Below are 24,928 nucleotides of genomic sequence, written 5' to 3' on the forward strand. Positions count from 1 at the left end.
CAGTCAAATGGTGCCTGTGGATGAAAAGTGTGGTATAGAAGACATATTTAACGTTTGCCTGTCTTTGCCGTTTCGATTGTCCCGCACACTGTTCTCATCAGCATGGGCAGCTCCACAAGCCGCCTCGGCACAGAGACAGACGGTTTGGTGAAACCGTTGTTGTGTCGTTATACGGCCTTCCGTCTTATTGGAAGGAAACGACGAGGATGATGATATATAACAGGGTGACGGGCCACATGTACTTGGACACATGGTCCATGTTAAGCCCAGGATTGCAGGGGGTAAACAGACAGAGCAGGAGAGACCCTGCGAAGCAACTCCAATTCATCACAGTGGCACGTAAAGTACACGGCCGAGGATTGTTTGTGCTTCGCGCCCTCAGCAGCCGCCACCGCCGCGCCCAGACACGAGCTGTGGCCGGAGTGACCTCTGGAGGGGACCAGGGGTCAACCTGTCCGACTGATTTCAGCAAATGAGCCAATTACTTTTATTCGAGTGGTATAAATTTCCATTTACACATAAAACTTTCATTTTTTTGTGTTGGAGCGGGATTTATTAGTGTAAATGAGTTGTAGCCAACACCCAGCAGGAGAGTCGAGATTAAAGCACAATCGTGAGCTGACCTTTATAGGGTGCTAGTAGCCTAGTGGGTAACACACTCGCCTGTGAACCAGAAGACCCAGGTTCAAATCCCACTTACTACCATCATGTCCCAGAGCAGGACACTTAACCCTGAGTGTCTCCAGGGGGAGACTGTCCCTGTAACTTCTGATTGTAAGTCGCTCTGGATAAGGGCGTCTGGTAAATGCTGTAAATGCAAATGTATAACCATGCTCTCTCATGAACAAACGGGTACGGAAGCGCTCCAACGCAAGACAACAGTTTCCATGGTGACGGCCACTAAGCCAAGATGGCTGTCTGTGGCAGCGTAATGAGAAAACAAGTCCTTCTCATACATGAGCACATTTGTCCAGCTGCACCATTTTCCAGGATGAAGCAGGGCTGTATGCAAACAAATTCAAAAATCCACCTCCAGGCCGGCTCATATCCACATGGCGTGCAGGGCACCGGGACAGAAGAGACCGGGAAAAGTCCGGGCCGACATTGTTTCCAACTCTCTCCGAGGAATTAGGGGCGGCCTTGAAATAAAACCGTCTGCGTCATTTGGCTTCGCTGGAGGTTAAGTGCAACACAAGACCTGCGGGGACCTTCCTCCCGTCGGAACGGCTCTCACTCTCGGCACACAACCCACCGCGTTAATGATTCACCGGGAAAGGGTCTCCGCGAATGATTAACCGAGTACGAGCAAAAGTTAACCGGATTACATCGCCTTGCATGAGTCAGTGGCGGTTCCACACGACTCTGGTCATTATCGGGCTGAAGCAGAAACGGGCCCGATTGTGCACCTCTGTGTGCATCCAAGCGTGTGTGTGTGTAAGAGAGAGAGAGAGAGAATGAGAGAGAGAGAGGAAACATGTATGCACATGTCTATTTATAGAGCTTTATAGAACTTCAGCACAGCAATAGCTGAGGGACATGAAAATGTCTGTAAGGAACTGAAATTAGTCTCTGTCATTTCATACCCTATAAATAGCAGGTTGGTGCTGGGAAGGCAGGAGCAGATCAAAGTGCCACGGAGGCTCCGTTTCACCACAGAGGCCTTCAGCATGAAGCTGAGCTTCGTGGCTGATTAGGAGAAGACCTTTTGGTTAAAGCACATGTTCATACAGAGCAGGAAAGGGGGCACCGTGTGCTCCGAACCTTAGCATTTCACTAAGGTGACGATAATCTGCAGCCATCTGCTGTTTTCTGCACTGACTCAGTCGCAAAAAGAAAGCAATTCTGAATCACTCTGCACATCGAATGAATCATGTTTGCTCTTCAGGAAGAGTTATGCAAAGCTAATTCGAGAAAATGATCCAAAATTCCTTGCTGATCCGCATTGTTATTTCGGCGTGAGTTCAGACTAAAGAACCATATCAACATATTTTTTGGCCTCTTGAATTGTGCTGAACAGCCTCAACTGTAATGAATCTGTTCTTAACGAGAGTCCATCTTCAGAGAATATGTTTTGTTATATTTTACATAGTTATTCCCAGACAACTGGTTTTATGTGGATGATGAACGTACTGAGCATATTATACAGTTTGCTGTTTGTTTGTTTTTTTTTTGCAATTTGGGAACATTTGAGAAACCGTATAATAATGCATGTTTCGTAAAAACCTTGTCGTGCGACGCCACCTGGAGGCGTAAAGCTTTCATTTATATTAACGCCGTATTCTCCAGTAGGAGAAAATGTTCCGTTTTATTTTAACCGTGCCGACGCGGGCGGCTTCTAAAGTACGAATTGACCATTAAAAACAACAAATAATATATCCAGAAATATGCGTTTCGTTAGAACGTGTCGCGCGTCGCCGAAAACACGCGTCACGGAGTAGCCGTGACGTCACCGACGCGACGGGTCTGGTTGATGGACTCCGCCTCGGCGCTCTCCTCGGCGGCTCTCTAGTTCTTGTGGGCCTTTTGGGGATCGTTTAAAACCGGTCAGTCCCTGGTCGGTGTGCGCGTTGTCGCCGCTGCCGTGGCCGCGGTGTGAACCGGTGTGTTCGCTCCGATTCCAGGCGGCGGCGGCTAATGCTAATGCTAACTCCGCCGCGCCTTCCCGCGCCCGCGTCGCGGTGCTAATGTCGAACTGTGCGTGTGTCCGTGTCTTGTGCGTCAGGGTCGGCGTGAAATGAGCCTGTTCGGGACGAGCTCCAGTTTCGGGACCGGGGGCACCGGGGTCTTCGGCAGCACCACGACCGACAGCCACAACCCGATGAAGGTAAAGCCGCCGCCGGGCAGAGCCGGGCCGGGACGACGCGCCGTCTTCACTCTGCTGATAAATGCGTGTTTGCGGGCAGGATGTGGAGGTGACGTCTCCCCCCGACGACAGCATCAGCTGCCTGGCCTTCAGCCCGCCGAGCCTGCCCGGAAACTTCCTCATCGGGGGTTCGTGGGCGAACGATGTGAGTCGGCCGTTTAAAAAGCGTTTAAAACATTCAAAAAGAGGATTTTTACATCCGTACAGAGTTCACAAAAGGCCGAGAACGTACGGCCATGAACATGTTGAAATGGTGCTTTTAAAAATGTGTTACCACGCCGGCGATGGTCAGGATCCAGAGTAACGGTTCCGTTAACCTGTCGCTTTTCCGGCGGCCAGGTCCGCTGCTGGGAGGTGCAGGACAACGGCCAGACGGTGCCGAAGGCCCAGCAGATGCACACGGGCCCGGTGCTGGACGTCTGCTGGAGCGACGTGAGGCTGGGGCTTCTTCTTCTTTTAATTTACACGAGCAAGCGCTCGCCGAGGTTTTACGCCTAACGCTCACGGCGCTCTGTTCCTTCTGTCCCGTGCCGCTAGGACGGAAGCAAGGTCTTCACCGCGTCCTGCGACAAGACGGCCAAGATGTGGGACCTGAACAGCAACCAGGCCATGCAGATCGCGCAGGTATGAGGCTGCGGGCGCGCTCGGCTCGCCTCCCGTCGGTGCTGCTCGCGCCGCTCACCACTTCCTTCCCGCCGCCCTCAGCACGACGGCCCGATCCGGACGATCCACTGGATAAAGGCGCCGAACTACAGCTGCGTGATGACCGGCAGCTGGGACAAGACCTTGAAGGTAGGCGAAGGTGGTCCGAGAGTCCGTCCAAGAGGTCTTCGGACGCCGCCGCCTCCTCTAACTCCCCGCGTTTCCTCCCCGGTAGTTCTGGGACACCCGGTCGCCGAACCCCATGATGTCGCTGCAGATGCCGGAGCGTTGCTACTGTGCCGACGTGGTGAGCGCTGCGCTCGCGTTCCTCGTCCGCCGCGCTCGGTGAAGGGGGGGGTTCTGATCCGGCTCTGGCCCGTCTGCCCGCTAGGTGTATCCGATGGCCGTCGTGGCCACGGCGGAGAGGGGCCTGATCGTTTATCAGCTGGAGAACCAGCCGTCAGAGTTCCGACGGATCGATTCTCCACTCAAGCACCAGGTAAGGGCAGAAACGTCCCAAATGACGACCAACCTACCAACGGTGGCTCGAGAAGTGGAGGGGAAAAGGACTAGTCCCAGTAGTTCAGAAACAGAACAACACATTACGGTAATTATAATAACACCTTTTATTCAAGGACAAATCCACCTGAAAAGTGGTTCTCATCAACAAAAATGTAGGACCTCATATCTTCGTCCACGGACCTAAATGCTGGTCATGTAACAATAACAGTAACAGTAATCTTTCATGTAATGTTTTTGACATTTACATTTCCAGCATTTACCAGACGTCCTTATCCAGAGCGACTTAGTCAGTAGTGACAGGGACAGTCCCCCCCTGGAGACACTCGGGGTTCAGTGTCTTGCTCAGGGACACGATGGTAGTAAGTGGGGTTTGAACCTGTGTTACCCACTAGGCTACTACCACCCTACTTTCAGTACCCCACCACCCTTACAATCAGTAGTTACAGGGACAGTCCCTCCAGGGGAAAAAAGTCGGAAAAAAAAAAAAACAAAAGTCCGAAGTAAAAAGGTTAAAAAAAAATGACAAAAGTCAGAAGCGAAAAAGTGAAAAAAAATGACAAAGTCGAAAAAAACATGTCAGTTTTGTCAGTTTTTCCACTTTTTTTACTTCTGACTTTTGTTGTTTTTTAAATCAGTTTTTGTCATTTTTTTTAACCTTTTTACTTCTGACTTTTTTTTTTTTTTTCGACTTTGTAGATTTTTGAGCATTTTACAATTCCAACTTAGGTGAACAAGTGGAAAAAATGACAAAGTTAAAAAAACAAAAGTCAGAAGTAAAAAAGGGAAATAACTGACAAAACTGATTTAAAAAACAACAAAAGTCAGAAGGAAAAACTGACAAATCTGACATGTTTTTTTTTCGACTTTGTCATTTTTTTCACTTTTTTGCTTCTGACTTTTGTCATTTTTTTAAATTTTTTTTAACCTTTTTACTTCGGAATTGTGTACGTGGTAATTTGGAGGGAAAACGCAGGTGTCACGGTTACAGGTGTCACTTGTTCAGACGAAAGTGTTTCTGATGACCTCCCCGCCGTCTTTTTGGCAGCACCGCTGTGTGGCCATCTTCAAGGACAAGCAGAACAAGCCTACCGGCTTTGCCCTGGGCAGCATCGAGGGCCGAGTCGCCATTCACTACATCAACCCACCGAACCCGTCAGTACCGGCCGCCCCTTTCGAGTCCGCGCCGCTCACGAGACGCCGAGATTTAAACTGCGTGCGTCCTGTCTCCTGTCTTTCAGAGCCAAGGACAACTTCACCTTCAAGTGCCACAGGTCCAACGGAACCAACACCACCACGCCACAGGACATCTACGCTGTAAGGGTTCTTCTCCCCGTGACCCCACGCTGGTCTCGCGGTCCAACGCGTCGCGTCACATGACGCTTTCAAACCGGCCGCGGTGTCAGGCGAATGGCGTAAAAACGCGGACGAGGCCGAACTCCGATCAATCGGAAGGTTGCCGGTTCGAATCGCAATCCGCCAAGGTGCCACTGAGGTCCCGTCCCCACACACTGCTCCCCGGGTGCTCGTCATGGTGCCCCAGGGCGACCGTTAAATACAGAGGACACGTTTCACCGCGTCGCCGTGTGCTGTGCCTTCATGAAGTAATCGATTATCGTCCACTAATGCTCGTCGTGTCGCGGCTCCAGGTGAACGCCATCGCCTTCCATCCTGTTCACGGCACCCTCGCCACCGTGGGCTCGGACGGCCGCTTCAGCTTCTGGGACAAGGACGCGCGGACCAAGCTGAAGACCTCGGAGCAGCTGGACCAGCCCATCACTGCCTGCTGCTTCAACCACAACGGGAACATTTTTGCCTATTCCTCCAGCTACGATTGGTCGAAGGTAGAACGGCATCGTTTGCGGTTACATGCCATTTATTGTTATATATTTTTTTAAATGTATTTTTTAAATCTCAGGGACATGAGTATTACAACCCCCAGAAGAAGAACTACATCTTCCTCCGGAACGCCGCGGAGGAGCTGAAGCCTCGGAACAAGAAATGGTGAGAAAGGCATCCCATGGTGCCGTGCATGCAGGGGCGGGAACCGGCTGTAGATTTCAGGCCTGGAGCCGACCTATATGTGTCATATAGGTTTTAGTTTCACATTTCCCGCTTTACCGGGGGGGGGCGGCGACTGACTCCTCCCCCTCCTGTCTCCAGATCCCTCGTCTCCGGAGCGGCGTTGGCGTGTATATACCGCGGCGGAGAGGCCCGTCCTGGCGTACACCTGGACCAGTGGCGTGGCGTGGCGTACCGTGTATGGACCAGTCAGGAGGGCACCGGGTCTTATGGATGCACATGTTTTATTGGTCTTTTTTTTTTTATTACACGTGGCTCTCCTGGGATTACGGGTTACGGTCACCTGTGCTTTTTTCTGTCATTACGTGCTGTAGCTAAATGTGAAATCAATAAATAAACTTGCCAGGACCCCCGATTCAGACCGTTTTTTTTTTTTTTGTTTCCGTGGTAATTTTAATTGTCGACCACCTTGTCTTTCCAGCGGGCCTCCACAAGAGGGAGTAGCCTGCATGCGGCTGACCGCGTGGCGAGCCGAAGGTCGGGGATCAAAGCTCGGGAGTGGTGGGCGCGAGAGCGCGAGCAACGTGAGAAAGCGGGGATCTGTCGGAAGGATACGAATGCGGCCCAGGGGGCGGCGTCACAAAGGCCAGGTGTGAAGGTCCGTGGTGCTCACAGGGGACAAGGTGTGAAAGGGGCCACTTTATTGTGGCCATTAGAACGTCACAGGGCTGTGAAGCGGGGAAGGAGGCAAGGCCCAGACGGTGGCACCCGGGTCCGAAATCCCCCGTGAGGCCTCTGGACAGGCGGCCAGAGGCGTTCCTTTACTTTCTTCAGGTCAAGATGGAGAGGCAGGGGGGTGGAGGTCGGTGTCAGGCAGGGTCCGGCCTGCTCGCCCTGGCACGTTCTCGCTTCCGCACAGTCACAGCTGATTGATGTCCAGACCAGAATACGGCGAATGTTCTGCGAGAGCACGCTGACATGACCCCGAGGCGGGTCAGCGGAACGGAACCCAACGTTGCTGGAGGCAACAATGGAGCTGCATTAAATGAAATGAAAATGAATGACCTGGGGCCAACTGTTGCTCCCTCCCCGAGTTTAACGACCCAAACTTGTGTTCAGGTTTCCACGCCTACGGCGAGCACATTTATCCAAATTAGCGAAATTATCCAAATGAATCTTAATAAAAACACACACAAAGCGACGTCGCGCAGGTCGCAATTAGCCGCTAGTTCGTGTGGACGGGGACACGTGTTCGCGCTTTGTGTGTCCCCACGCGTCGCTGGCGGAAAGAACTGCGTTCGAACCGCCGTTTGTCGGCGCGTCTCGGGGGGGTGGCAGTGCAGGAAAGTTCGGACGGACGCGACGCGACGATCCTCGGATCCTTTCTTTGTTTGATTTAAGGACAAAAGCAGGTGCAAGATCTCGGGGGCGGAGCCGCGGCGGCAGACACGCCCCGCGCTCACTGGGCGCTCCGCTCATTGGCCAGCGCGGCGCCCGGGCGGGGCCTGCCGAGTCGGTATAAAAACCTTCCCGGAACTCGCCCGCCAGTAGAAGGTTGGAAGTAAGAACCATGCGATCTCGCCCCCGGCGCGCCGGATAAAGGTGACAACGCGACAATCCGCGACCCGCCACCCCCACGGCGCCAGATGCTCCTGCACCAGTTCGTGAACGGCGCGCTGGAAGCCATGCACCCGACCGCGCTCCAGAAGGACACCACCTTCACCAAGATCTTCGTGGGCGGCTTGCCCTACCACACCAACGACGCGTCGCTCAGGAAGTACTTCGAGGCGTTCGGCGACATCGACGAGGCCGTGGTCATCACCGACCGCCAGACCGGCAAGTCGCGGGGATACGGCTTCGTGAGTACCGGCCACCTGTTGCGTTCTAGGTTCTAGAGCTGCTCCCCACTCGGGCCTGTGCGTGGTGTTTACACGACCTGGAGCTGTCACGACAGCCAGAGTCGCTCTCAGGGTCCCCGCCACTCGTCACCAGCGGGGGGTGTCGCCTAATTAACCTGCACACAGTCCCCACGCAAATATGCAAATATTTACGGGGAGCGTGGAGGCGTCCACCAGCACACATGGCAGCCAAACTTGGGATGGAAAGAAGCGCCCGGAGTGGAACCCTCCCCGGAGGGTGGGGGACATGCCGTCACCAACGGCTCCGGCGCAGCTTCCGGCGTTTCAGGTCCGACCGGCTCCGGGACGCCGGGGTGGTCTGCCCCCCACCAGGAGGAACAACAGGCCCGTCCTGTTCCGGCCCGAGTCGGAGTTCCTGCTCGTTCCTGCGTCTCCGCTTTATTTTAAAGTCATTAAAAGATGAGTTGAACGTGGATCTAAAATCGATCTGTATGTTGTGACATTAAGGTGACGATGACGGACAGGAGTGCGGCGGAACGCGCCTGTAAAGACCCCAACCCCATCATCGATGGACGGAAGGCCAACGTGAACCTCGCCTACCTCGGCGCCAAGCCCCGCAGCCTCCAGACAGGTGAGAAGACGGCCCTCCGCCGTCGTCCCCGTCCCGACAAGGCGTGTGTGAGAGTTCGCGCCGTCCCCTCCTCGTCCCACCATCTGTCTTTCCCGGTCTCTCAGGGCTCTCCGTCGGCGTCCAGTCCATCCACCCGGCTCTGATCCAGCGGCAGTACGGGTAAGTTACCGCCGCCGTCTCTGGGGGGTGGCCGCAGGGGACTCCCCGCTGTCCCCAACATGTGACTCAGATCCTCTGCTTACGGTTTACGATGCGGCGGTAATTCATGTAAAAACGAACCGTTGTTCCTGCGCGATTGACTGGTTGCTGTTGGGGGAGTGGCTGTTTAGTCGCCATGACGACAGTCCGAGTTTTAAAACCGGGCTCGACTCGCGAGACCTTGTCTGTTGGGTCCTAGAATTCCCAGTCGAGCACCACGCGTTGCGTTCCCACGTCCCCCCAACGTCCCGGAGAACCCGAGACCGCGGCGTCTCCTCAGTTTCTTCATGTTAATGGAAGGATTGTTCTAGAATGTGGACGAGCATCTCCTCTGAATGTGTGTGTGTGTTTACGCTACCTGTCTGTCGTGGACGTGTGGGACGCTCCGCTCTGAGAAGAATGGTGTGCAGCTGTAACAGAGGGTGTTTTGAATAGCGTGTGTGTGTGTGTGTGTGTGTGTGTGTGTGTAAGAGCGAACAAAAACACCCTTGACCGCTGCATCGGCAACGAGACATTAACAAATTTGCCGCCTCTTTCATCTCGGCAGCGATGTGAGGGACGCTTGTCCAGCGTCCCCGCCCACCACAGAGCTCTTGTGTGTGTGTGTGTGTGTGTGTGTGTGTGTGTGTGTGTGTGTGTGTGTGTGTGTGTGTTTTAGTCGCGATATTATATTGTCTAACCACCACTGTCCACCGTGCCCTCTTGGTCGCCCCCAGCTGAAGACTGAGCCGGGCGCGGAGAAGACGCAGGAGGCGTCGGCTGAGCTCAGGCCCGCCGGAGGTGTTGGTGATTGCTTGAGAGTGCAGTGCAGTGTGTTTTGACAGATTTTAAGTACTGCTGTCTGTCTGTGTGTGTGTGTGTGTGTGTGTGTGTGTGAGACGAGGGAAGGACGTGATTTATCTCCCCTCTCTCTCTCTCTCTCTCTTTTTCTCTCCCCCTCTCTCTCTCTCTCTCTCCCTCCCTCCTGCCTTTGCATGGTTTGCGGTGGTGGTTGTTGTGGTGTTTTTGTGTTTTGAGTGAATATTGCACCCTACAAGTAAAGTTAAAGGTGACATTTTGTTTCAAGGTCATTTCTGCCAAATTATTTACATTTACGGCATTTACCAGACGCCCTGATCCAGAGCGACTTATAATCAGTAGTTACAGGGACAGTCCCCCTGGAGACACTCAGGGTTAAGTGTCCTGCTCAGGGACATGATGGTAGTAAGTGGGGTTTGAACCTGGGACTTCTGGTCCACAGGGGAGTGTGTTACCCCACTAGGCCACCACCACCCTAGTTATTAGAAGACGGAGATCTGGGGCGTGTGTGTGGGCTCAGCGTGACGAAGCAGACTGGCTGCCTGAGTCCTCGTCCTCCACGCAGGGGACATCCTGCACCGTACTGCAGCTTGTGTGTGTGTGTGTGTGTGTGTGTGTGCGCTGTTGAAACGAGAGAAGCCCCTCCCCCTTTATAACGCGCGTCTGGCGGTCCAGTCTGGTGGCGGGTCTGGTTTGTGTTATTCTGGTGTGTGTGTGTGTGTGTGTGTGTGTGTGTGTGTGTGTGTGTGCGTGTGTATTTCTAACGTCCCGCTTCTACCTCCGTCCTCAGGTTGGCGCAGCAGTACGTTTACCCACAAGCCTTTGTGCAGCCCAGCCTGGTGCTGCCGTCCCAGGTGGCGTCCTCCCTGTCCTCCCAGTACCTGGACTACAGCAGCGCCTACGCCCACTACGCCTCCGCCGCCTTCGAACAGTACCCGTACGCCGCGTCCCCGGGCTTCGTGGGCTACGGCTACGCCGCCAGCCCCAGCTCGGGCGCTCAGGTGGTGGCGCCCGCCGCCGCCACCATGCAGCAGAGCCTGGCCGCGGCGACCACGCCCGCCCCCGCCTACATCCAGTACGCGCCGCAGCAGCACGTGCAGCCCGACCGCATGCAGTGAGGCCCCGCCCTCAAAATGGCGCTGTCGGAATCGGATGAAGCCCGTTCACGGGGTGGTGCCCCATACACACACACAGACACACACACACACACACACACACACACACACACGGGCGGGGCTGTTCACGGTGTGTGTGTTCGCTTTCGAAGGGCTTCCAGAGGTTCAGGACTGTGTTTTATTTTATCTCGTTCAATTTTCTATTATCATTATTATCACTTTTTAGTACAACTATTACGAAGGTAATCTCTATTTTATTCATGTTTCTGTATGTTTTCCGCATTGATTATCGACGTTCTCCATGTTTCTTCATTTCTTCAGTCGACGTGAACCTCACGTGATTGGCAGGTGTGGGTGTGGGGGGGCGGGGCTTTTCAAACTGCTGCCGAGCAGCGCCGAAACCCGGAAGGGACGGTCCCTGGCGGCCACCCGCGTGGACCCCGCACGCAGGGGGCGCCGCGTCCTCCCCTCCTCGTCCCGCGCGGACGGGGGACCAGGACTACTGTTGAAGACGTCCACCCGTCCAGCTGACCCATGTTTATCTCAGATGATCGGCGTCGAGGCAGCTCGGCGTCCGTCTGCGGCGGCGTCCACAATGTGGACGCGGTTTTGAGGACACTTTGCAGTATTTATGTTGAGATATTTGAAGGAAAATCCTGTGGATTTTTTTTTTTTTTTTTGAGGGGGGGCAGGTAACTCAACAGGTGCACTGGATCCGTTCAGACGTCGCTTCCACTGCGTCTACGTGGACATCTGGAGATTTATCTCTGTTATTTTCACTCGACGTGCTACAAGTGGACATTTTGTATTGTATTTTTTTTTTTTTTTATTATTATAATTATTTTTTGAATCACATTTTAAAAGAAAGTTCTGCGCTGCATGTATGTTCAACGTAAAGGCGTCCCTGTGGCCTTGAGTCGCGGTCGTGCCCTTTTCAGTATCTGCGAAGAAGCCATATCTACTGTCTTGGAAATAAAGTATTTGTATTTAATACTCCGTGGCTGCTGGTTCTGGTTATTCGCGGGTTGGCTCGATCTACGTGGTTACTCTGGGGTGTGTGTGTGTGTGTGTGTGTGTGTGTTATCTGTGTGATGGAGGTCACGGTCGTGGGGCTCCCTGCTTATCTCCCCGCAGCAGCTCCTTTATAACCCCGAAAACGCCGCTGTTGCCGGGCAGAGTGGTGTCGCGGCCCCCGCTGGAAGAAGACGTTCCCTCCAGACGCCGCTGCTTGTTGACCGTCTCCAAACAAGGGGAACGTGCAAATTGAACCGCTGGCAGCGCTACAGCGAGGTGGTTCTCTCCTGGAGCTACGGCCTTAAATAAACAGGCCGGGGACGGAACGCCGCCTCTGTAACCGCGCCTCGACCCCTCGTCCCGGATGGCTTGATACGAAGCAGAAGAGGGCGCAAGCTCAGGTGCATTGTGGGTACCGTCCACAGATAAACCCCCGTGGACGACGGCTAAATTTAGTGGGCCACTCGGGGCCTCGGCGGCGCGCCTCTGAGTGGCCGGAGATAAAGTGACCAGCTGGGGACGGGGACGCCGTTTATCTGCAGCGCTGATGGACCTTCTCGGCCCGGGAAGTGATAATGAAGGAAGTTTCCTGACTGTCTGCCAGATCCGCACACAGATACTCGTGTTTGAACTGTGTGTGTGTGTGTGTGTCGGTGTCTCTTTCCCCCTCGGAACACTGGTGTCTTACGCTCTGTAATTTCATGCGAGGTTCTCCTCCTCAAGGCCAGTTATCAAGCGCTCAGGCTGTGACGCTGAAAACGCCCTCGTGCCCCGCCCTCTAAACCACTCCAGCAGAGTGTGTGTGTGTGTGTGTGTGAGTGTGTGTGTGTGGGGATTCCATGTCTGTCAGTAGCGCAGCGTGGCCAGCGGTCCTGTACTCTCTCTCTCTCTCTCTCTCTCTCTCTGTGTGTCCTACACGTGTCCACACGCTCAGCTGCTGCAGATCCTCCACGCTTTGCCAGGTTTTATTATCTGGAGGCTGCATCTGGTCCCCAACATGTCACCGCCTTTCTGCTGTCCCCGGCAGGCCCGGTGTCGTCCCGCACACGTTACATTTGTCTTGTACGATAAATACACCAAATAATTATTATGCAAATTAAGTGTCAGAGATGAACGGTTTCGTGTCTCAGGGCTTTTTATAAGTAAAGACTAAGAAGAAGAATAAGGGCATACCACATTATTAATGATATTATTATTATTAATATGGGAAAGAACAAGTTATTTGTTATTTATTTTGCCATTTAACTCTGTTCTGCATTTTGCACATGTATATAACAACCTCAGCAACTCAATAGGGAACTCAACCAGAAGACCCAGGTTCAAATCCCGCTTACTACCATCGTGTCCCTGAGCAGGACACTTAACCCTGAGTGTCTCCAGGGGGGACTGTCCCTGTAACTACTGACAGGATGTCTGGTAAATACTGTAAATGTAAATGTATGGCTGGAATGACAATAAACCTACTTAACCTTTAAAGAGTCTCTCTGATTTGCATCGACTATTTAGGAAAACCAGAGAAAAACATTATTAGTATAATAATTTGGAATGCAGTGTATGAATCATGACCTAATATAATTATTGCATGTGTCTGAATTTCATACACGATGGTTAGTTGCTGTTGACAAGGAGATCGTTGTTTTTGGGTTATTTACAGGGTGGTAGTAGCCTAGTGGGGTAACACACTCGCCTATAAACCAGAAGACCCAGGTTCAAATCCCACTTACTACCATCGTGTCCCTCAACAAGACAGGGGGGGGACTGTCCCTGTAACTACTGACTGTAATTCGCTCTGGATACGGGTGTCTGGTAAATGCTGGAAATGTAAAAGTGAATTTATTGAATTGTGTAAGTGCAGAGCTGATCTGTGGCGGGTTTGGATTAACATGCATGCAGCAGTACATGTTGAGACTATCTTTGGAGATGAATAATCCATATGCTGATATCATCAATCGTCACCAATCAAGCTTAAACCTGTCCCTGATGGCAGTTTAGGGGGAAAACAGAACCTTTTCAATTGAAAGAATGGCACGATTCATTTGTAGTTTCAGGTACTTTTTCCCGTTCAGTGACACTGTGATGATATTCTGCAGCATATCGATATCGTGAAGCGGGATTCCCTGTGATTCCCACATCGTCTCAGTTGCATGGAGTCAATTAAAAGCGACAGTTAGCAAGTATGCTTTTTCTAAATGGAGTGTGTGTGTGTGTGTGTTTGCCTTGTGGAGCCTGGCGTCTGCAGCAGCTGTCAGGTGAAGATTTGATGGTTGAGGACAGTGACAGTGAGACAGAGAGGGGTCTGTAGAAGACGCCCCCGTCCCCCGCAGCTGTGTAAAGCTTCACCACCTGGCGGAGGAGCTCAGGACCCTCCACTCAGCACCGAAGAGTCACAGAAAAGGCTGCGTTCCATCTGCTGTGTCGTGACACACACACACACACACACACACACAGCGGTCCTGTCGTATATCTGTCACGGTGACACACACACTCACACACACTCCGGCAGGCGCTTTATGTAACCCTGCGGCAGGCCTGAACTCAGAGAGAAAACCGCCAGGGCGGCGCCCTCCTGTGAGGCTCATTGTGTGCGGGTGCGAGGCAGGCAACAGGTGCCCTCGTGCACGGATGACCCCTGACCTGCGCTCCTGTCCGTGTCCTTCCTCAGAGACAGCTGCGGGCTGCTGGAGACGCCCTGAAACGCTCACGGGAACACGTCGAACTGCAATACGTTATACTGTAGAGTGCGGTTACACCCCCAGAATATCATGTTGGTGTGCCAGTAAGTTTTCATTTGAACCCACATTTCTTTTCTTAAGTGTCCTCTGCATTTAACCATCACCCTTGGTGAGCAGTGGGCACCATGACAGGCGCCCGGGGAGCAGTGTGTGGGGACGGGACCTTCATCAAGGGGACCTCGGTGGCACCTTGGCGGATCGGGATTCGAACCGGCAACCTTGCTTATTACGGGGCCGCTTCCTTAACCGCTACATTTACAGCATTTATCAGACGCCCTTATCCAGAGCGACTTACAATCAGTAGTTACAGGGACAGTCTCCCTGGAGCAATTTTAGGGTTAAGTGTCCTGCTCAGGGACACAATGGTAGTAAGTGGGATTTGAACCCTGGTCTTCTGGTTCATAGGCGAGTGTGTTACCCACTAGGCTACTACCACCACTAGGCCGCTAGGCCACCACTGGCCCATCTTTACAAACGGCCACACTCATTATTAAAACCTGAGCCTACATAAGGTCGGGTTGGGAGACACTGGCCCAGCGGGTGAGGAAACGGACCCGTAATCGGAACGGTGCCACCGAGGTCCCCGTGATGAAGGTCCCGTCCCCACACGCCTGTCATGGTGCCCACTGCTCACCAAGGGTGACGGTTAAATGCAGAGGACACGTTTCACCGCGTCACCGCGTGCTGCGCCGCAGCGTCTCACAATGACAATTTTAGGATTGAATGAAACTACTGTGAGCTTTTTATGATGTGGTGAGGAAGCTCTTCAAAAACCTTCTCCTTTTTTGCCCAAGCGGAGCGCTCTTCCTCATCTCTCTCCCTATTTTAGTCTGTTTCCCCTCCGCACTGTTTACTCCTGTGGAAGCAGATAAAGATTCTATAAAATCGTCTTTTTTTTTTTTTTTTTTTTACTTTCAAGACAGAGAAAAAAAAAAAAGAAAAAGCCGCCCGAAAGAAAAAGCGCGGTGGCCCGGTTCCCAGCGGCGGAGGGGAAGACGCCGCGCAGATCCACCAGAGTGCTTTATAAGGACAGGGGAACAAGGCCCGCACTCGCTATATTTAGACAAGTGGCTCTCTCTCCCTCCCCCGGCCCTCTCCTCTCCTCTCTTCTCCTCTGCTCTACACCTCCTCTCCTCTCTTCTCCTCTGCTCTGCTCTACCCCTCCTCTCCTCTCTTCTCCTGCAGATGTAACGGCCCTGATTGCACGCTGGTGGCGTCTGGGAGTCACGCCGTGCGCGCCGGAATGATTGACAGCGTCGGTATCAGCGCGGCCCGTTATCTCCGGCGAGGGCGATCGGGGGGGGGGAGCAGGCCGCCGCGTGACACTCCACATTTCTCCTCTTATCTGCACACTCCCCCCCACACCCGGCCTCCGCCATTCGCCGTCACGCTGACCTCCGCGACGCCAAATTAGAAAGTGGTGATTAAAACGGTGGACCTTCACGAAATCGTTATTCATTACGCGGCGAGCGAAGTGTTCCCTGCTTCCGGTGTGACGGTTTTACGCTGTATTAATATGGTTTTACGTGACATGAGCACGAACAATCCCAGTCCCGCCTGTCTTGGGCCAGCGGTGGCCTGGCGGTTAAGCAAGCGGCCCAGTAATCAGGAGGTCCCCACCGTCCCCACACGCTGCTCCCCGGGCGCCTGTCATGGCCGCCCACTGCTCACCAAGGGTGATGGGTTAAATGCAGAGGACAAATATCACTGCGTGCACCGTGTGCTGCGCTGCTGTGCATCACAAGAGACAATCACTTCACTTTTCTTTATTTAACGCCGGCCTCCTCGGTCAGGAGAAACTCCCATTTGCATCCGCCGCCGAATGCGGAGGAAGCGCAACGAGCGCTCCAACTGCCAGGCAAATGGCATGCAAATGAGACTCAAATGATGCACGTCGAGGGTCAAAGGGCGAAGGTTACAGTGGAATCACAGTGCGGGGCCGTTGACAGGGAATGCTGGGAACCTCGGCGCCCAGGATGACAAACTATGACATCACAATAGTAGAAACATTGACACGGAGCACAATGCCCCTCTGTGCCGGAGCGGCCGGGGCGCGGCAGCGGGCAGAAGCGCGGCGCGGCCTCTGGAACGCCGGGACGGAGGCGGAGTGGGACGCGACCTCGTGGAGACAGAGGCCGCTCTCTTGAGCAGGCGAACAATGGTGGCCCCAGAGCAGGGCTGCGTTTTGGAGGCGTTCGGCGAGCCTGACGTCAGGAGCCAACGAATGGCGGCAGATGGGAGTCGCTGAGCAAACAGCAGGTACAATACCGAGCCCACCTGCCCGAGAAGAACAAACAGAGCCGGGCCCTGTTCAGACCCGCGCCCATTCATCTCCCCACACGCCACCACGCCGTGTTGACAGGTCGCCGGGCCGCCCTTTTTTCACGTTTAGATTTGCCAGAGGGACATGATGCAGCTTTGGGGATTTTCGTCCATCTGTCCGTTTGTCTACATGTGCGAGGCTCTGTGATAAAAGTAGGGTGGAGAAAATGAACCTCGCCTATGAACCAGAAGACGCAGGTTCAAACCCCACTTACTACCATCGTGTCCCTGAACAAGACACTTAACCCTGAGTGTCTCCAGGGGGGACTGTCCTTGTAAATACTGATTCTAAGTCGCTCTGGATAAGGGCCATAAAAGCAATTCACTGGTTGTTTTTTTTTTGGTAAAGGTTGATATCACCTGGGGTGGGAGTAGCTGAGCTATGAACCAGAAGACCCAGGTTCAAACCCCACTTACTACCATGGGGTCCCTGAACAAGACACTTAACCCATAGTGTCTCCAGGGGGGGACTGTCCCTGTCACTACTGACTGTAAGTCGCTCTGGATAAGGGCGTCTGATAAATGCTGTAAATGTAAATGTAGAAATGAGCAGCATCACCTCATCTTCCTGGGAAGGGAACAGTGACCCCCACAGAAACGACATTTTCCCCCGAGATATGGACGTTCGTACCGCCGCTGCATTCGTTATATTCCACCAAACAAAGAACGTTCAGTGAAAACAACAAAGAAAAACGTTTGTTCCCAATTTACAAGAGATTCTTTCTCCGTCTCTTCTCGCAGCGTAACTTGCGGTGCGGCGCCTCCTAGCGGCGCGACGATATATTGTCGCATGCGATGCAGAGCGGTGCGTGATAAACAGCTCGACGCTCTCGGCGCTCTGCAGATGATGACAACTGGATAATAAGTAATTATAAGACGTTTAATTAACATAACGACGTCGTGTTGTCGCGGCGTCTCCGCGCTCCGTGCGCATTTTTACGCGCAGTTGTTATGGAGACGGCGGACATACGAGACGCGCGTAAAGCGCGCACACGCTCACGTCGGATAATAAGTAATTATAAGACGTTTAATTAACACGGCGACGTCGTGTCCTCGGGCGCATTTTTACGCGCAGTTGTTATGGAGACGGTGGACACACCAGACGCGCTCACGGCGGATACCAGGAATAAAGGAGAAGCGCCGATGCAGCGACAGGAGCAGGTTATTCAATATTTCCATACATAACAACAGCGTGGTGAATTATGGCGGCCGACTCGCGACGGCTAAAAAATATTTACATTTTTTTTTTACATTTACAGCATTTTTTATCAGACGCCCTTATTCAGAGCGACTTACAATCAGTAGTTACAGGGACAGTCTCCCTGGAGACACTCAGGGTTAAGTGTCCTGCTCAGGGACACAATGGTAGTAAGTGGGATTTGAACCCGGGTCTTCTGGTTCATAGGCGAGTGTGTTACCCGCTAGGCTACTACCATCTCCTGTAACAATCAGTAGTTACAGGGACAGTCCCCCCCTGGAGACACTCAGGGTTAAGTGTCTTGCTCAGGGACTCAATAGTACTAAGTGGGGTTCGAACCTGGGTATTCTGGTTCATGCCCCAAGATATAGCAATAATAGTAAATTTATAGTAAATTTCCCACTTTCTGGACTAATAAAATCTTATCTTATCTTAATCATATTGTTAGACAAACAGATTTTAATGAGTGCACCAGTCATAATGCATCTAAATAGGCCCCATTTATTTCTCTCATTAGTGCTTAATTGCTTGTAGTAATATGTGGTCTAATTATATAAAATAGATTAGGATTATAATGGCTGTTGGGGACGGTTTCTTCAGGTTCTGTTATTCTCTGTCCGTATCAGGGGTATTATTAGAACCAGGCCATTGTTTGGTTGTCAGGCAGGTGTGTCGCCTGGACCTGCATGGTCGGTGTGAAAAGGTCTTACAGGTGTGGCCAAGGTGTCTGCTGCTTTGCAATTTGACCTTCTTACCCATCAACAGCACCAGTGACACCCATCCGGCTCCTGTTCCGAATCCGGATCCGTACGCCTGAACGGCTGCTGCATGCGGCCGAATTTCATCCCGCTCTCTCTCATAGTGGATTTGCACAACTATAATCCTTTCTATCCGTCTTATGTCTTCCCTAGATGTCCAGGCAACACGACTGACGGACTAACACCAGAAAGGAGAGGAAACATGGCCCAGAATAGCAGATGGAGCCATAGTTGAAGATGACGGTCCAGACGGAAGAAAACCACCTGCCACCTTCTGCCACCTCCGCCGGTGAGTTGGGCAAACCGGACGGCTCCCAAATCCACGTTCTCTAGTGGACGTCTGGCTCGTGGGGAAGAAGTGGAGACTCGTAATGCCCAGTGATCATTCTCCACTTCCGTAGCTCGTAGAAATAGGGTGGTGGTGGCCTAGTGGGTAACACGCTCGTCTATGAGCAAGAAGACCCAGGTTCGAACCCCACGTACTACCATCGCGTCCCTGAGCAAGACACTTAACCCTGAGTGTCTCCAGGGGGGGGACTGTCCCTGTAACTACTGATTGTAAGGGTGGTGGGGTACTGAAAGTAGGGTGGTAGTAGCCTAGTGGGTAACACGCTCGCCTATGAACCAGAAGACCCAGGTTCAAACCCTACTTACTACCATCGTGTCCCTGAGCAGGACACTTAACTGTCCCTGTAACACTGCGCTGTGTACAATTGAGTGTTTGAACGCAATGCTGAATTAAATATGAAGTGACCGGTAAGAGATTAAAGTGTTCGAATTTCATGGCGCCGCTCTCTTGATCCCCCGCGAGCAGGACAGAGATGAAGATTTTTTTTTTTTTTTTAATGGACACGACAGCAACTGACCAGCCGGTTTTCTGCCCTTCAGCGCCACCCACAGAAGCTAAAGTGCGACGCAGCGCGCTCAGCCTTCCCGTGATAAACCTGGACAGGCACAGGACCGCCAAGGCGCTGGTGGACAACGCCGTGAAGGTGGTGCCGCTCTTCCTCACCAGGTCCTGCTCCCGCGCATCCCGCCGTAACGCGGCCTTTCTGTTTGCCAGATGCGGAAGGTCTTTTCCATCCAGGGCCCGTACCCGGTAGTCCGCAGCGCCCTGAGGGACAGGGGCTGGGTGGAGCGGCGCCTGCCGCGTCCACCTCGTCTCCGGCACCGAGATGCAGACGACGACGACGGCAACGACGAAGACGACAGTGGATACGACGACGTCGGTAAGGAGAAGACCCCACTTCTCAGTTCTCACCTCTGGTGTCCCAGTGAGTGGATTGTCCCATTTCCTTCCTCAGACGGTCCAGAGGACGTGGAAAAAGACGAACCCAACGACCTGCATGATTTGATGGTGAGGGGTCATGTTATATGGCACCAAGGCTTAAGTTTCTAACTCGGTACCAATACTGATGATGATACTACAGAGGGAGGAAAAATAAAAATAAAGAATAATAATGAAAGAAATGTATTTAAACGTTTTGGAGTCAAACTGAAGAAGCAGTCCTCACTTCTCACATGCAGAAGTGACAAACATCGTTTAATTAGATCATTATTAGACACGGAGAGAGACAGAGCCATTCTTACAATTAACAGTACCGCTTGACAGAAGCAACTCCAATAATAATCATTATAATTATTACTATCTAATCTAATTCATGCAAACGGGCTTCCTCATTTGTTTGGTTGATGTCCGAACTACTTCCAGCTTTCCTGCTTTTTTCATTTTTTTTATTAAGAATTATGCGCCTCTCATGTCGTTTCTCGGCCTTTTGGCTAAGATCAAGTGTAGAATCTGTTCTTATCAGCTTAATATCTGATACGTCCCCCAGCGGGGTCAGTGGTGGCCTAGCGGTTAAGGAAGCGGCCCCGTAATCAGAAGGTTGCCGGTTCGAATCCCGATCCGCCAAGGTGCCACTGAGCAAAGCACCGTCCCCACACACTGCTCCCCGGGCGCCTGTCATGGCCGCCCACTGCTCACCAAGGGTGATGGGTTAAATGCAGAGGACAAATTTCACTGTGTGCACCGTGTGCTGTGCTGCTGTGTATCACGTGTGACAATCACTTCACTTTACTTTATGTAAACATTGGGTCCTCCAGGTAGCCAGGGGATTGGCTGCCTGCTGAGATGCCTGTTGAAAAAAATGACTGTAGTCTGCCGGAGGTTTAAGTAATGACGCCAGTTCTGATTCATATAAAAAAAAATCGTAATTGACGATATTAATGGCATCCGTTGCATCCCAGGACATCACCGAAGTTCACTTAACAACAGCGCCATGGTTTAACATTACAAACACACTTGTGGAATATGTTGTTCTTGCAGTCCCGAATGGTCAGGAATGAGATGCCCTTCTTTTTCTGGACAACGCGCAGAGACACTGTTGACACCCGTCTTCTGAAGAAAGAACAGATGACCAATCACTTTGCGAAGGCAGGGACCTTCACCACGAAGGTCAGAGATGACGCCTGGATGGGTGAGCTGATCTTCGCCTGTGTCCTGTAAAAGCGCTGCTTTCCTTCTTTTGCAGGTGGGCTTGTGTGTGAACTTGAGAAACCTGCGATGGTTCGATGCTGCGGATCCGGACACGTTCTTCCCGCGCTGCTACAGATTAGGAGCCGAAGATGAGAAACACGCGTTCATTGGTCAGCGCTCCATTTCTGAACCTGTTTTAGAGGTCTGTCAACTACCAACCCTTCTGCATCCTTGACCTTTTCTTTGCTGATGTCCATTCTGTAGAGGACTTTAGAAGGACAGCGTGCTCAAGCCTACTCCAGTGCGTTGTGGAGCGAGGCCGAGGGGAGTGCGGGGCAGGAGAAGAAAGCGCATCTCTGGAATCGACAGAACCAGAACAACAAGGTCAGGAACGAGACATTCAGTACTTTTCACTCATGACGTCTTCATGAGTTGAGATGAAACCCTTCTGTAGGTCAGCTGTATACAGATGGTGAGCATCATGTCAAGAAGAAGAGTCACAAGGGAACTACTTATGAAGCTTCTTTGGTCTGTGCTTCTTCCCCCAGCTCAGAAGAAAGCATGGAAGCGGCAAGGCATGGTGTCCTCCAAAATCATTGAAAGTGCCCTGAAGGTCTGCCAGGACTTCCTGGACAGTTTGGACCACAGTGACATAGACATCTCCTCGGAAGCGCTACCTGCCTTGACGGAGCGACGGTGGTCAGAGCTGGTCCACGCCTACTACCTGGCGGTTCAGTAAGTGTCCTTGCTTCGAGTGGCTTGGAGGGGACATCGGGCCGTTGGTCGGGTGGCTTCCACATTTCTGTCTTCCTTCCAGCGATGGGGCTGAGGTGGAGAGCAGCGCTCAGTATGTTGACCGCTGCCAGGCCATGCTCCACAAGCTAAGACAGGTAAGTCCACAGCTGGACACCGATGGCATTCACAACATCTGGATTATCAAGCCTGGGGCCATGTCCCGTGGCAGAGGTGAGACGTTGGACCCAAACCAAATTCGGGAAACTTGGTGCAACGCGACGCCATATTGCTCTGTCATCGTTTTAGGGATCATTTGCTCCAAACGCCTGGATGAGATCTTGAGATTGGTGGACGGCGACCCATCACTGATCAAGGACAGCAAGTGGGTTGCGCAGAAGTACCTGGAGCGCCCCCTGTTGGTTCATGGCACCAAGTTTGACCTGCGGCAGTGGTTCCTGGTCACAGACTGGAACCCTCTCACGGTGTGGTTTTACGACAAATGCTACGTCCGCTTCTCTACTCAGCCTTACACAGTAGAGACGATGGACAGGTGAAGCAGGGGCAGATGCCCACCTCTTTCAACAACGTTCTTCCTCGGGTTCTCTCTTGGTTAACTTTGGTTGCTTTTTTCCGCAGTGCCGTGCATTTGTGCAACAACTCCATCCAGAAGCACTTCCAGCCCTCGCAACAGCGCCACCCCGAACTTCCACAGGACAACATATGGTCCTGCGGCCGGTTCCGTGCCTACCTGTCGGAGCGGGGCCAGGCCGCCGAGTGGGCCGGCGCGGCGCTCCCGGGAATGAAGGCCGCGGTGGTGCGCGCGCTGCAGACGGCCCAGGACCTGGTGGAGTCCCGGCGCGGCAGCTTTGAGCTCTACGGGGCCGACTTCATGCTGGGTCCAGACCTGCGGCCCTGGCTGATCGAGATCAACGCCAGCCCGACCATGGCGCCGTCCACGGCGGTGACCGCTCGTCTTTGTGCAGCAGTGCAGGAAGACACCTTGAGGGTCGTCCTGGACCGGCGGCTTGACCGAAACGCCAACACGGGAGGCTTTCAGCTCATCTATAAACAGGTGTGGTGAGCAAATTCTCGTTTTGACGGTTAAAGGTCCCCCGACATGAGTATTTCCCAGAGCTCGTCCTGCAGTGGCTAGAAATGGCGACGTTCTGCTTCACCGTTCAGAGAGCAGCAGCTCAGACGGCCGGATCTGGAATTTGTCCCCTTATGTCGTCACAAGGGGACAATTTATTTCTGGAAAAACCCCTAAGACGGATATAAAAGCAGAAATTCATGTCAGGGGACCTTTAAAAAGTCCTCCCTGATGCCCTTTGTCTCACCGCAGGCTGCAGTTGACGTGCCGCAGTATTTGGGCGTCAATCTGCTCATCGAGGGATGCCAGATACGGCGACCATGTGCTCGAAAGTCTTCTGCGGCCGCCGAGCCTCACGTTGTCCATCCAGCCTCTGTCCGCCCCCAACGCAAGCAGAAGGACGTGGGGGCGGCGAAGAAGAAGACGCCCCCAAAGAGGTGGATTAAAGCTGTCGTGAGGCAGCTCACCTTGAGCACCTCCAGGGTGCAGCCATCAGCCGTGCCACGGAGGCCTGTACAGGCCATGGAGACGTGGAGGCTTCCTAGCCAACTTACAGCGGTCCCGGCCCAGAATCTACCTCGTAGTCTAGATGTCTCCTGGCAGAAACCAGGGGCGAGGCCAGGACCGGCACGTCCAGGTGCCGAGGGCCGCCGCGGGCCGGTTCTTCCCCTGGAGGTCATTGGCCTTCAAGATTCTGAGAGAGACTCCAACGTCCTGAGCCGTTCTCCAATCGTGCCACAGACGGGCCAGAGATTACAGAACTTCTCCCGTCACCATCAGCGCAGGACAATCCGAGCTGGACGGGGCATGAATAATATCTGAGTGTGCTGGTATTAAAATGGGTTCTCTGTTACAACAAATGTATTTTGCACAGATTAAATAGCCTCTGCACCTATACCTACCAAGGCTAGACTTATTCATTTTATTATAAACTATAGTCTTCAACAGCAATTGGCTGCAATTGACATATTAGGCCTGTCCTCACCGCGACCGCAGCATTTTGTCTTCTCTCCACCACCTTAAGTTGGACAACAGGGACGTGCTGAAGTGCTGAACACTTTCTTATCCCTCACTCATGAGCATCGAGCGGCTGACGATGATCACAATCATGCACAAAGCCGCCATGAAGGTAAAAAGAGGAAAAAGCAGATTCCTCGGACATACTTCACTTGCTCCTCGTACTACAAATACGAAATGTGTTTCTTGACGGCTCCATCTTCATAACGGCTCCATCTAAGTCTCCATGAAGCAGTTTTCCCCTGCTTCAGAGAGCCTCAAATCTTCAACTTTTTGCCTCGTGTGCCATTTTTTGGTTTAGTGCATAAACTTGTGTGTGTTATTTCATAGTCCTGTGTCTATAATGTACAAAGTACATGAGTAGGTACAGCCAAAGGTTCGACTAGTAGTGTATGGAGCAAGGGAGACTTCAGAGTGGGAGGGGAGACTAGGGGCGACTACCAGTCACAGAATCACGTATTACACTCAACCTACCTTCAAAAGCTGTCTTTGTGCCTGTATTAATTGGCAACTGGGCTTGATAGGATTAATAGGCACTTTCAGTAGTTCTCCTAATTTAGTTTCTGATTCTGGGTAGAAGCAGGTATGATTTACGCAGGAAAGACGTTCTCCTTTCAGAACAACCTGTTTGTGTAAGATAAGGTAAGAAAAATTGTATTTATCCCGAGGGGCTCAGTGGGACACGGGTGGCCTAGTGGTTAAGGAAGCGGCCCCGTAATCAGAAGGTTGCCGGTTCGGTTACTGAGCAAAGCGCCGTCCCCACACACTGCTCCCCGGGCACCTGTCATGGCCGCCCACTGCTCAAGGGTTAAATACAGAGGACAAATTTCACTGTGTCACCGTGTGCTGTGCTGCAGTGTATCACAATGACAATCACTTCACTTTTACTGTCACATTTGACATTTTCACGTTCATCAATACTGCTGCTGAGAACATCAC

At 52.5% G+C, this 24,928-nt stretch overlaps 3 protein-coding genes and 1 pseudogene across 9 annotated transcripts; all 4 read left to right on the plus strand.

The window, feature by feature from the left end:
• Positions 1 to 2,434: 2,434 nt before the first annotated feature.
• On the plus strand, positions 2,435 to 6,347 carry LOC114800738 (mRNA export factor). Of its 2 annotated transcripts, XM_028998468.1 has the most exons (13): positions 2,435 to 2,543; positions 2,723 to 2,824; positions 2,904 to 3,008; positions 3,203 to 3,295; positions 3,401 to 3,487; positions 3,569 to 3,655; positions 3,741 to 3,812; positions 3,897 to 4,004; positions 5,073 to 5,179; positions 5,266 to 5,341; positions 5,674 to 5,868; positions 5,943 to 6,028; positions 6,188 to 6,347. In XM_028998468.1, coding segments are annotated over exons 2-13 (1,107 nt in total). In that variant the 5' UTR covers positions 2,435 to 2,543; positions 2,723 to 2,734; the 3' UTR covers positions 6,189 to 6,347. The 2 variants fall into 2 exon arrangements, with proteins under 2 accessions (XP_028854301.1, XP_028854300.1); XM_028998467.1 differs by lacking the exon at positions 6,188 to 6,347 and having other exon boundaries at positions 5,943 to 6,032.
• Positions 6,348 to 7,569: 1,222 nt separating this feature from the next.
• Positions 7,570 to 11,565, plus strand: LOC114800631 (RNA-binding protein 38-like). 4 transcript variants are annotated; one of them, XR_003751417.1, is made up of 5 exons: positions 7,570 to 7,905; positions 8,413 to 8,536; positions 8,641 to 8,695; positions 9,451 to 9,514; positions 10,323 to 10,456. XR_003751417.1 is itself a non-coding variant. In XM_028998267.1 (4 exons), exons 1-4 carry the CDS (start codon positions 7,693 to 7,695, stop codon positions 10,648 to 10,650), a joined length of 720 nt encoding a protein of 239 aa, XP_028854100.1. In that variant the 5' UTR covers positions 7,570 to 7,692; the 3' UTR covers positions 10,651 to 11,565. The 4 variants fall into 4 exon arrangements, 2 of the variants coding, with proteins under 2 accessions (XP_028854100.1, XP_028854102.1); XR_003751418.1 differs by having other exon boundaries at positions 9,451 to 9,520; positions 10,323 to 10,422; XM_028998267.1 differs by lacking the exon at positions 9,451 to 9,514 and having other exon boundaries at positions 10,323 to 11,565.
• A 5,935-nt stretch (positions 11,566 to 17,500) lies between these two features.
• Positions 17,501 to 23,873, plus strand: LOC114800751 (tubulin monoglycylase TTLL3-like). 3 transcript variants are annotated; one of them, XM_028998504.1, is made up of 13 exons: positions 17,501 to 17,876; positions 18,825 to 18,960; positions 19,560 to 19,663; positions 19,735 to 19,900; positions 19,976 to 20,028; positions 20,998 to 21,126; positions 21,203 to 21,317; positions 21,412 to 21,531; positions 21,696 to 21,882; positions 21,965 to 22,113; positions 22,189 to 22,432; positions 22,519 to 22,954; positions 23,225 to 23,873. In XM_028998504.1, the coding sequence occupies exons 2-13, from the start codon at positions 18,909 to 18,911 to the stop codon at positions 23,792 to 23,794; spliced, it is 2,325 nt and encodes a 774-aa protein (XP_028854337.1). In that variant the 5' UTR covers positions 17,501 to 17,876; positions 18,825 to 18,908; the 3' UTR covers positions 23,795 to 23,873. The 3 variants fall into 3 exon arrangements, with proteins under 3 accessions (XP_028854337.1, XP_028854336.1, XP_028854338.1); XM_028998503.1 differs by having other exon boundaries at positions 21,965 to 22,432; XM_028998505.1 differs by lacking the exons at positions 17,501 to 17,876; positions 18,825 to 18,960; positions 19,560 to 19,663 and having other exon boundaries at positions 19,826 to 19,900; positions 21,048 to 21,126; positions 21,965 to 22,432.
• On the plus strand, positions 20,431 to 20,531 carry LOC114801497 (uncharacterized; annotated as a pseudogene).
• Positions 23,874 to 24,928: the final 1,055 nt, after the last annotated feature.

This window comes from Denticeps clupeoides, chromosome 12 (genome assembly GCF_900700375.1).
Source record: "Denticeps clupeoides chromosome 12, fDenClu1.1, whole genome shotgun sequence".
NCBI lineage: Eukaryota > Metazoa > Chordata > Actinopteri > Clupeiformes > Denticipitidae > Denticeps > Denticeps clupeoides.

Excerpts from the sequence above, each read along its gene's own strand:
- LOC114800738 (XM_028998467.1), top strand. The coding sequence starts at position 2,735 with ATGAGCCTGTTCGGGACGAGCTCCAGTTTCGGGACCGGGGGCACCGGG. Across the intron at positions 4,005-5,072 it reads ATTCTCCACTCAAGCACCAG|CACCGCTGTGTGGCCATCTT; the intron begins GTAAGGGCAGAA and ends TCTTTTTGGCAG. Across the intron at positions 5,869-5,942 it reads CCAGCTACGATTGGTCGAAG|GGACATGAGTATTACAACCC; the intron begins GTAGAACGGCAT and ends TTTAAATCTCAG.
- LOC114800751 (XM_028998503.1), top strand. The coding sequence starts at position 18,909 with ATGACGGTCCAGACGGAAGAAAACCACCTGCCACCTTCTGCCACCTCC. Across the intron at positions 19,901-19,975 it reads CAGTGGATACGACGACGTCG|ACGGTCCAGAGGACGTGGAA; the intron begins GTAAGGAGAAGA and ends TTCCTTCCTCAG. Across the intron at positions 22,955-23,224 it reads TTCAGCTCATCTATAAACAG|GCTGCAGTTGACGTGCCGCA; the intron begins GTGTGGTGAGCA and ends GTCTCACCGCAG.
- LOC114800631 (XM_028998267.1), top strand. The coding sequence starts at position 7,693 with ATGCTCCTGCACCAGTTCGTGAACGGCGCGCTGGAAGCCATGCACCCG. Across the intron at positions 7,906-8,412 it reads AGTCGCGGGGATACGGCTTC|GTGACGATGACGGACAGGAG; the intron begins GTGAGTACCGGC and ends TGTGACATTAAG. Across the intron at positions 8,537-8,640 it reads GCCCCGCAGCCTCCAGACAG|GGCTCTCCGTCGGCGTCCAG; the intron begins GTGAGAAGACGG and ends CCGGTCTCTCAG.